At 37.5% G+C, this 10,988-nt stretch overlaps 1 protein-coding gene across 1 annotated transcript in view; it reads left to right on the forward strand.

Annotated features, from left to right (window-relative positions):
* The window catches only part of LOC129453329 (macrophage mannose receptor 1), a 28,956-nt gene extending 20,794 nt beyond the window's left edge, over window positions 1-8,162 (forward strand). The window contains exons 21-31 of the mRNA XM_073859576.1: window positions 88-190; window positions 1,092-1,273; window positions 1,859-1,915; window positions 2,869-2,974; window positions 3,120-3,352; window positions 3,466-3,631; window positions 6,623-6,775; window positions 6,998-7,114; window positions 7,194-7,355; window positions 7,442-7,474; window positions 7,630-8,162. Coding sequence (XP_073715677.1) covers window positions 88-190; window positions 1,092-1,273; window positions 1,859-1,915; window positions 2,869-2,974; window positions 3,120-3,352; window positions 3,466-3,631; window positions 6,623-6,775; window positions 6,998-7,114; window positions 7,194-7,355; window positions 7,442-7,474; window positions 7,630-7,868 — 1,551 coding nt within the window. The 3' untranslated portion in view covers window positions 7,869-8,162. The remainder of the gene's footprint in view (window positions 1-87; window positions 191-1,091; window positions 1,274-1,858; window positions 1,916-2,868; window positions 2,975-3,119; window positions 3,353-3,465; window positions 3,632-6,622; window positions 6,776-6,997; window positions 7,115-7,193; window positions 7,356-7,441; window positions 7,475-7,629) is intronic.
* Window positions 8,163-10,988: the final 2,826 nt, after the last annotated feature.

Here is a 10,988-nt window from a genome sequence, read left to right on the forward strand (position 1 = left end):
ACACATCAAATGTTTTATTTCCTCTGCCAGGTCTTTTGTTAGTAAAAGCTACACACTTTAATTCCGAGCGTTTGTGTTTCCAAATAGTGTTACAAGTTTTTCGATAATAAGATGTCGTGGCATAAATCACGAGATCACTGCGTTTCACATGGAGGCAATCTGGTGTCCATTCGGAGTCACACAGAGCAATGTGAGTATGACACTAATGCTGTTAATCTATTCATCCTTTACACATGACCTGAATTGTTTAGATAAGAAATTAAACCTGCTGAAATCATTGTGTCTGTTTCTAGAAAAACAAAACCCTTTTTTATTTTCTACAAGGTGTTTGTTTCAGGGGTCAGTTTAGTCACTAGCCAGACCAATAATCAAGCACAGACCGAAAGTTAACTCTGGGCCAGACGTGTAACCACAGCAATGCACATGTATCCAATGAAACCATCTATAGTCTCATTTAATAACCTTCTGTTGTTTGTGGTCAGTGGATTAATGTCTGTAACAGACTAATGTGTGAGAAGAAACAGTAAAGTTTAGTATAGTTTTAGCTTAAAGTACGATATAGATAATTTATTATAACATGTTAAAATTGCCACTTTCAAAGTGTGAGCAAAAATGTGCCATATTTTGTGTGTCCTTTAAAATGCAAATGAGTTGATAATGCAAACACTGTTCGCCATAATGGTGGTTTGTTGAAATAGAAACTCAATTGTGCTGTCAATTATTTTTTTCTTTATTATTTTCAATTATTATCTTTCTCTGCACTAAATTGCAGTGCTGTGGTTGGATAGTGCAAATTATGGGGCGGTATTATTATAGTAAGATCCCCTTTTGACATCACAGGGGAGCCAAACCTCAATTACCTATTTTTCACATGCTTGCAGAGAATGGCCCACCAAAACTAGGTTACTGGGTTGATCTGTTTTACTAGGTTGATAGAAGCGCTGGGGACCCAATTTTGGCACTTAATAATGGAAAAAGTTGGATTTTCATGATATGTCCCCTTTTAAATAAATGTGACATGTGGCACTAAACCCGTGAATAAGGTTTGTGAGTAAGATGCAAAAAATGTACCCCTAATTTTTTTCTTTTAGCGTTTCTTACAACTTTGATGCTAAGTTCTGCTGATGACGTGTGGATTGGTTTAAATGACGTCAACTGGGAGATGCACTTTATGTGGACTGATGGCAAAGCAGTCAGATACACTAACTGGCTCAAAGGTCAACCCGCATCAGAGTCAGGACGATTTTATAAAAGGGAAGCAAGTTTTTATGAGGTTAGTGGAAGTGATAGTAATAATAATAATTTATCACATCACGTAAGGCAAATAATACATATTTAAATATAATTTTAAATATTTCAAAATATATAAAAAATGGCTACAAATATATGTACTGATTACTGAAATATATCTGGCTATTTTTTGTATATTTTGAAATATATTTTAAAGAATTTATGTGCACGTTGCATTGGAAGAAAAACTATGTATGTTACCAACCTGTAAACAGATTAAAGTTAAATATACTTACTTTTATATTTTGGCCAGTAAAAATATTTAATTAAGCTTTACTTTCTACAAAATGTATTAAGCATGTATTTAAAATATATTTGAATCATCAAAGCTTCTCATCTGAGAATGCAGCAGAATGTGTGGATGGAGATCTTCATAGCTGCCGTAGCTCAATGTTTGTTTTGTGCAATCTTACACTAAAGGCTGTAAATATCTTCTCACAGAGAAACAGAAGATATAAGCATCTCATTATATTTTCCTCTGACTGCTACAGTAGTGTGTCTCAGTTCAGCTGTTTTGCCTTGTCTTTTAAATATGAATGTAAGACACTACTATTGCTGATCTCCGCAGTTTCATGAAGACCCTTGGGACAGATATTTACACCGTTCGTTCATGTTTGAGGATCAGGTAAGTTTTTATGCAAATCTGTTCATTTCATCAAATAGCGCAACAAAAATGGGATCCAAGGTTTACAGTACATGCACATCAAGTACTGCATAGAGGTTTTAAAGAGCACATATTTTGCAATTTGAAAAGTTCCATATTTGTTTTCGGGAGTCCCTAACAACACATATACATGCATGCAAGGTCAAAAAACACTTTAGCTTTTTATAATATGCATTTGTTTTTTCCTTATTTCCCAACGACTCTCAAATCAATGGTTCAAAAATTCATTTTGCCAAACCCAACTCTAATGTTGAACTGTATAATTTAGACACCTCATTTTTTTTAACCTTGAAATGACTCTTGGACAGCACATCTGGGGCCACATTTATGAAACCATGCGTAGGATCCTTACTAAAAGTCTATGGACACACAAAAGCCAAAAATAGCGTACGCCACAAAAAAATTCTGATTTATAAAACCATGTGTATGCATACCAGCAAACAATGTTCCTTGTATAAATCACAGATCACCTGAAAGTGGGCGTACGTGAATCTGCCTCATATCCCACCCTATACACACCCTTTTTTAACCATAAATAGTCAATGCAAATCACCTCCTTAATGCTGATCTGCATGTTAATGAGACTGGCATCCAATTGTTAGTTTGTAGCTAAATGCTCCCGGCCAATAAATGCAAGCCATTGTCAATGCCATTATACATATATAGGTATTGTTTTTACACGGTATTGAATGGCTTTGCAATGAATCGCGTTACACTGTCAGTCAAGGACCTCCATCAGATGCTGTCTTGTTTATACATGCACTGCAGCTCCCTCTTGTGTTTTTTAGAGAGAAATGCAATCATTGTGGTGATCTGAAATAATTGTGATGAGGTCAAACAATCGCGATGAGACGATTATTTAATCATTGTGACAGCCCTACTGTATGCATAAATCTGAACTCTTTTCCATGTAGAGCTATGACTGTGTTGTGATGGTTAAACACCCAGAGAAGTCCACTGGTATGTGGAAAGTTGAAGACTGTGGAGATGATAGAGGTTTCATCTGCAAGAGGAACACAGGTTAGATGAAGAAAATACATCATTGCATAAATGTTATAACTGAAACTCAATCAAATCACACTGATTGAAGAAAACCCATGAGTTTATGTGTGACTTGTTAATCTCTTACTGTAGATAATCTGTAAGTATTTTGTTTGTGTTTTAGACTCTCAGCTGTCTGCTCCCGTGACCACAGCACTACCACAGAAATACTTCAGTCTGGGCAATGATTCATATAAGGTCCAGCTGGAGAAGATGAGCTGGGATGAAGCGAGAAGACAGTGTAAAGCTGATGATGCTGATCTTGCGAGTGTACTGGACTCCATCAGTCAGGCGTACACCAGCCTACAAGTCGACAAACTTAAAGAACCTTTGTGGATCGGACTCAACAGTAACCTGGTAATAAATTCATCTCTCTTCACAATAAACACATTCATGTAATATCATATACTGTATACACACTGCAGAAATGATTTTACTAACATATGAGTGTGGTAATGTGATTTCTTCAGACAGGTGGACGTTATCGCTGGGTGGATAACTGGCTTCTAAGCTACAGTAAATGGGCTACAGGAGAACCCAAAAACAATTTAGCTTGTGTTTATATTGACACGGATGGAGACTGGAAAACTGCAGCGTGCAACAACGCATATTATTCCCTCTGTAAAAGATCAAAGGGTATTTCATTATTATTATGATTATTTATCTGATCATTAACATCTCTGATTGGTGGATCTCTCCTGAGGATTGTGTACTGTAGTAGTAGAGATGGGGGTGGGAATTTCTGGTTAAAGAAACAGGAGCAAAAGAGATGTGCCAGAGTGTTATTTTGAATTATTTCTGAGGTTGAGGCATATGCCAGTATTTAAAAGACAAACAAAGACAATTAAATTAACAGCAAATCAATAAGTTTATATGTCATTATAACACAGCTGGATTCTTATTGGCCGGTCGCAACATTCTAAGGATTTTTCAATTTAGATGACAACCCCTTAAAACTAAAAACACCCAGTGACCCGTCTTTTTGACAGGTACAGTGTTAAATATTACACAAAAAATAAATATGTATTTTAATAATGTATATGACATTATACTTACAAATGATTAACCAAATATGTATTTGTGACATTTGAAAGTCATCTCTAAATCTTAAAACCGGAAGTAAATGTGTTTTCCTCAAGGAAAATTTGTATTCATTAAAAATGAACAAAAAAAATTTAAAATCAATATTTAATGCTCCTTACCTTACTTATGAGGTAAATAGCCATGTAATAAGCAGAATAATGTACACGCAGCTGGTTGTTATTTTAGTTAAACATTAGAGGTCAAATCTGTATACTGTTACTTTGCATTGTATTTTCAAGTTGCATTTAAATACTATGATATTTACCTTAAGAAATTACCATATATATACGGTATATATTAAACAAATAAGTGTACAAATGTAACTTGAATAATTCGAAGTGACGGCAGAAAATAGATATCTAAACAGTGACCTGTTTGTTATTTTATTACCTGACATTGGTGAGCATACAATTTAAGAAAATATAATTCTTTCAAAGTAATTATTACAGTTTGCGAATGGTTGGCAGAAACAAAACATATATGGGGCAGTTGCCCGGACAGGGATTAGACTAGTCCTAGACTAAAACATTTTTAAGAGCTTTCCAAACTGAAAACAACTTGAACTGACATATCTTAAAATACACCAGTGCCCTTTGTTTTGCCTCACAATGCAAACAGGTAATGTTTTTAGTAAGGCATGTTTGTTAAAACTAGTTATATTTCCTAATTAAACTAAGGCCTAGTTCTGGATTAAGCTGACTACTACTACTACTACTACTACTACTACTACTGCTACTACTACTACTACTACCACTCCACCACCACTACTACTACTACTACTGCTACTGCTAGTACTACCACTCCACCACTACTTCTACTGCTGCTACTACTCCTACCACTCCACCACCACCACTACTACTACTACCACTCCACCACTACTACTACTGCTACTACCACTCCACCACTACTACTACTACTACTACTACTACTACTACTACTACTACTACTGCTACTGCTAATGCTACTACTAACACTCCACCACTACTACCACTGCTACTACTACCACTCCACCACCACCACTACTACTACTACTACCACTCCACCACCACCACTACTACAACTACTACTACTACTACTACTACTACTATTGCTGCTACTACTACCACTCCACTACTACTACTACTACTACTACTACTACTACTACTACTACTACTACTACTCCTTCTGCTACTACCACTCCACCACCACTACTACTACTATCACTCCACCACCACTACTACTACTACTACCACCACTCCACCACCACCACCACCACCACCACCACCACCACCACCACCACCACTACTACTACTACTGCTAATGCTACTACTACCACTCCACCACTACCTACCACTGCTACTACTACCACTCCACCACCACTACTACTACTACTACCACTCCACCACCACCACCACCACCACCACCACCACTACTACTACTACTACTACTGCTGCTGCTGCTACTACTACCACTCCACCACCACTACTACTACTACTACTACTACTACTACTACTACTACTGCTGCTACTACTACCACTTCACCACCACCACCACTACTACTACTAATACCACTGCACCACCACCACTACTACTACTACCACCACTCCACCACCACTACTACTACTACTACTACTACTACTACTACTACTACTACTAGTCAAGGCAAGGCAAGTTTATTTGTATAGCACATTTCATACACAGAGGTCATTCAAAGTGCTTTACATAGAAATGAGAAAACAAAAATCAAAGATACATGAATTTTAAATACTACTACTACCACTCCACCACCACCACTACTACTACTACCACTCCACCACTACTACTACTGCTACTACCACTCCACCACTACTTCTACTACTACTACTACTACCACCACTCCACCACTACTACTACTGCTACTACTACCACCACTACTACTACTAATACCAACACCATCACCACCACCACTACTATGGATGCACATTTTTGGGCTTGAAGGAGGTGGACCCCATTACTTTACATTTTAACAACTGAATGATCTAGGACATTTTCTAAAATAACTAAAAATGTGTTCGTCTAAAAAATTATGGCTGTATGCATCTCGGATGGCTTGGTGGTGGGTAAATCATGGTTTTAATATCATTTTTGGCCGAACTATCCATTTAGTATGAAGTTTAATACATAATGGGTTTAAGTGACATCAGCACCAATATCTGTCCAGCATGAGCTATTGAAAACTGTGAACTTCATAAGTTACTAACAGATGAACATTTACAAACACTGGATATTTGATAGCCTGTCGTGTTTCACCGATGCACATGATCTCTGCCACTAGGGTCACATCAAAGCGTGATCACAGGCAGTTGTGCATCATGTCATTTTTTTGCACACTTTGGTCACTATCACACATTGCTGTCTATTGATGTGAAAACAGCTGCAGCAAGAGTAAAATCTGAACTCAACAGTAACGCCCAGAGGCGTTTTTTTTGTGAAAACCGCTAATTCCATTTACTGCATGAAATTTTTGCTAATTGATCATTCCAATAAAAAGACAAACATCTAGTAATCCTTTACACCGGTCCACAGCTGTTGCCCCCACAGATCCTCCTCAGCTGGCGGGTAACTGTCCTGAATCAAAGAAACGTAAAAGTTGGATCCCATTTAGAGGACACTGCTATACGTTCATGACTTCCATGAGAGACAGCTGGGCTCATGCCACAGTAGAATGTATAAGAATGGGTGAGATGCTGTTTCGTCTTATGAACACTACTTTTAATTGACATTAATTGAATTAAATGACTCATGTCTTTTTGTGTCGAAAATCTTTTCTTTATGTATAACAATGTCTACTTCCTGAATCTTTTATATCATTTCATTCTCATGTTGTTTAAACCTGAAACTCTTCACTTCAATGAAACAAAGTTTCAATTTAATGCTAGATACAGTTGTCGGTCATTTCAGGTGCATCTCTATTGAGTATTGAGGATCCAATAGAATCACAGTTTATCCGACAAAACCTGGAGATCCTGCAGGATGAAGTCAAGTCAGTCTGGATTGGACTTCACCGCAGTCATATGGGTCAGAACGAGCCTTCATCTAAACCAATACAACACATTTAAAATCACAGAGATATTGAAGTGATGTTTGTGTGTGACAGGTGATTGGATGTGGATTGATAATACGGTTGTGGATTACACAAACTGGAAACCGCGGATGCGGGATAGTGTTGAAAATTGTGTTGAAGTTCAGTCAAACACTGGGATGTGGAGCACCAACAGCTGTAATAATCGCAGAGCTTATATCTGCAAGACTGCTAAAGGTCTGAAAAATAAACTTACAAATAATCTGCATTAATATCACATCACCTTACTGTATGTGAATATCTACATGTGTCTTTATTAACAGTTATACCACCAACAGAGAAGCCATCAGTCTCAGGTATGATAAATATAATCTTTAAAAAGCGTTTTAGTGTTCATTTCTGTATTTTAATGTTCTATATCCACAGCTGTAGATAAATACTAGACTACTTGTGTAAATCAATTCTTATTTTCCAGTGTTATCAGTAATATGTGTTTAATGTTATATTGCAGATCATCAGATAGATGAGACGTCTCATGGATCAGCTGGCATCGCTGTAGGCATCGTGTTGGTCATCATCGCTCTTGTGGGTCTTGCCGGGTTTCTGTTCTGTAAGAGAAATCCCAGGCCTGTGATTGGACAGTGTACATTTGACAACAGACTCTATAACAACTCTGATCCCTCACGGCCACCTACAACTATTGATACTAAAGGACTTGTTGCCAACATTGAACAAAATGAGCACGCTTAACACAAATTAGAAAATATAAGCAATATATACTGTTAAGGCAAATGTATGCAAATTGGTCTCACCTTCACTTTTTCGCTATAGATTCTTCATCGGCAGTTCCAGACACATAACTGGACAGCAAAATCCTCAGAGTTAAACAAACACTGCTGGGTGTATATATTGTCCCAATCTTACAGAATGTTGAAAAGTAACACTGAAGCAGAATTAAAAACTGCAGTCTGTAACTTATTCTCTCTAAGATATGAAACTTAGGTTTAAATGTTTGCCGTTCCATTAAAGTCATCATTATGGTGATCAGTGTTTCTTTTAGTTGGAATGGACTCTTAGCTTCTTAGTTTTTTCTAACTGCTATAACTTTGTGTATTTAAAACATGTTTGTTATGGCAAAGAAAAGACAGCAGTTCAATTCTACTGTGGTGGCTAATATATAAAGACTACACATCATCATCTAGAAAATCGATTAATTAATTTAGTGTTTACACACTTATCAGAAGTATCTTTTTCTGTGAGTAATGTGATACTACAGTGTGTCATTCTAAAGAATTTTGGGTGGCACTTTACAATAAGGGTGCACTGGTAATCATGAGTTCATGCTTGGCTGATGCACAGATAATACTGAATTAATGTATTACTAATGATTATCTGGGCTGTTCATTAGCTATTCATTAATGATTGCCTCATTGGCAACTGGTGAGGAGTCTGTCTGATTAATATATTGGATCATATATTAATTGTTGTTGATTAGGTGTGTAGTTGTGGATTGGTTCCATCATCACTTCTTTTGTGAACTAATAGTGTTGATTGGTTTGTTGATTGCCACAATGAGTCAAAGCCTTATATTTCAACTTCCAGATAATACAGGTGGACTAATATGCATGGATGCATTGTTAGTTGCAGCATTGGTAGTGTTGTAGTTGGTGCTATTGCTAAATGATGAGTTGATGATGATGTGCCTCAACAAGTAAAGTCACGGCATGGTGATGTATTTGCAAACCATTGGCTAATGATTTGTGAATAATTGATGACCATCACTAGATTAATAAAAGCTATTTATTAAACACTGTTTCCAAAAACATTGCCAAAAACACATTTCCACAACACACCACATTCAAACACAACATTAAAACACAAAAAAATAATATAAAATGAAATAATACAAAAAGAAGACTGATCAAAATTGGACAACACGTTCAGATGCCTCGCAGTTGTCCGTGTTGGTCTGGCACCCGTGCTAATACATAGCACAAATGTGGATTTTTGGGTCCGGCCGTTTCGGTCTGTCAGTCGTACAGGTGAATGGTAACAAACTCTGATAGACAAAAGGAACATGCACAGACAAATCCAGGTTGGACCCTGCGGCTCGGGACGACACATCGAGGTCCTGGGACACGGAACGATCGGTTTGTGTGGGGGGCAGAACAGTGTTTATATAATTTTTTACCTCTATCCATTTTTACACTATCAAGAGCAACACGTGCATTCAGTTCATCGTCTGGTTCGTCTGGTGTTTGGTGGCGGGTTGCGGGGCAGCTTCGTGGGTGCATGCCGCCCCGTACTGTATCGGGAGCCCCGTATAGTTTATAAGCGCCCTCATGCCGTTCACCCGATGCAGTGGGGGGCGGTGTGCACGTGTGGGGTTGTTTCGCGGCCCGCCATTGAACATTGGATGAATAAGACGGTGATGTGAAAAATAAACAAAACGGTGATGTGAACGCACGTGTTGCTCTGGGGTTAGTGTTGTATTAGAGGTAAAGAATTATATGGGTGCTGTTCGGTTTTTCACACGGGCCGATTGTTTGGTGTCTTGGGGCATCGATGTGTCGTCACGAGCCGCAGGGTTTGGTTTGGATTTGTCTGTGCATGTTTTTTGCATGTTATTTTTTTCTTTATCAGAGTTTGTTACCATCCAATTTTTGCGACTGGCGGACTGAAATGGTTGGACTTGGGAATGTACATGTGTGTTGTGTGTTGGCACGGGTGCCGGATTGGCGCGGATGTCTGTGGGGTGTCTGAGCGTGTTGTCTAGTTTTGATCAGTCTTCTTTTTGTGTTGTTTCATTTTATATTGTTGTTTTGTGTTTTGATGTTGTGTTTGGATGTGGTGTGTTGTGGAGGTGTGTTTTTGGCAATGTTTTTTATGGACTCTAGTGATGGTCATTAGTTATTAATTGATCATTGGCTGATGGTTTGCGGATGTGTCATTGTGTTGTGACTTTGCTTGTTGAGGCACATCATTATTAACTCGTTGTTTGGTAAATGTATTGATTGACACACTACTAGTGCTGTGATTGGTGGTGTATTGATGCATGTTGGTATACCTGTATTAAGGCTTTGGATCATTGTGATAATTAACAAATTAATTGATACTATTCATGGAGGAAGTGATGATGGAATTGATCCACAATTACATATTTGATTGTTAACAATTCATATATGAACTGGTGTGTTGATCGGACAGACTCTTCATTGGTTGCTGGTGAGGCAATCATTAATGAATAGCTAATGAATAGCTTAGGTAATCATTGGTGGTGCATTGGTTCAGTGTTGTCTGTGCATTGGTTGGGCATGAGTTCATGATTGTTGGTGCACCCTTATTGTAAAGTGTTACCGAATTTTGAAACACGGACACATAAAGGTCCCGTTTTTCCTGTGTTTTTGAAGCTATGATTGTGTTTACGGTGCGCAATATAACATGTGTTCATGTTTTGTGTGTAAAAAAAACATTTGTGTATTTTTCATTTATAAAGATTTATTTATATTTTGAACTGTTATGAAATCTAGCATCACTAGAATGTAAACACAGCAAATTTGCTAAATTATTTGTCAAAATGGTCTGAATTTGTTCGAGAAACAGTTAGAATGATTCAATTCACGGCATACATTAAATCGACTGAAGCCACGTGAAACTGAAGAACACAGAGGAGACAAACAGCAGTGAATCTACAGCAACCAAATCACAAAATGCATTGTGTTGTTTGCCAGCAATGAAGAGATTTTGTATGTGGAGAACATAGTACTACTACATTACTACAACTATAAGATTATTAAACAATAAAAGGTAATACATTTAAGTAAGCTGTGCATTGTATAACATTATTGTGTTGCTAGGAGGACATATACA

Source organism: Misgurnus anguillicaudatus, chromosome 21 (genome assembly GCF_027580225.2).
Source record: "Misgurnus anguillicaudatus chromosome 21, ASM2758022v2, whole genome shotgun sequence".
In the NCBI taxonomy this organism is placed as follows: domain Eukaryota; kingdom Metazoa; phylum Chordata; class Actinopteri; order Cypriniformes; family Cobitidae; genus Misgurnus; species Misgurnus anguillicaudatus.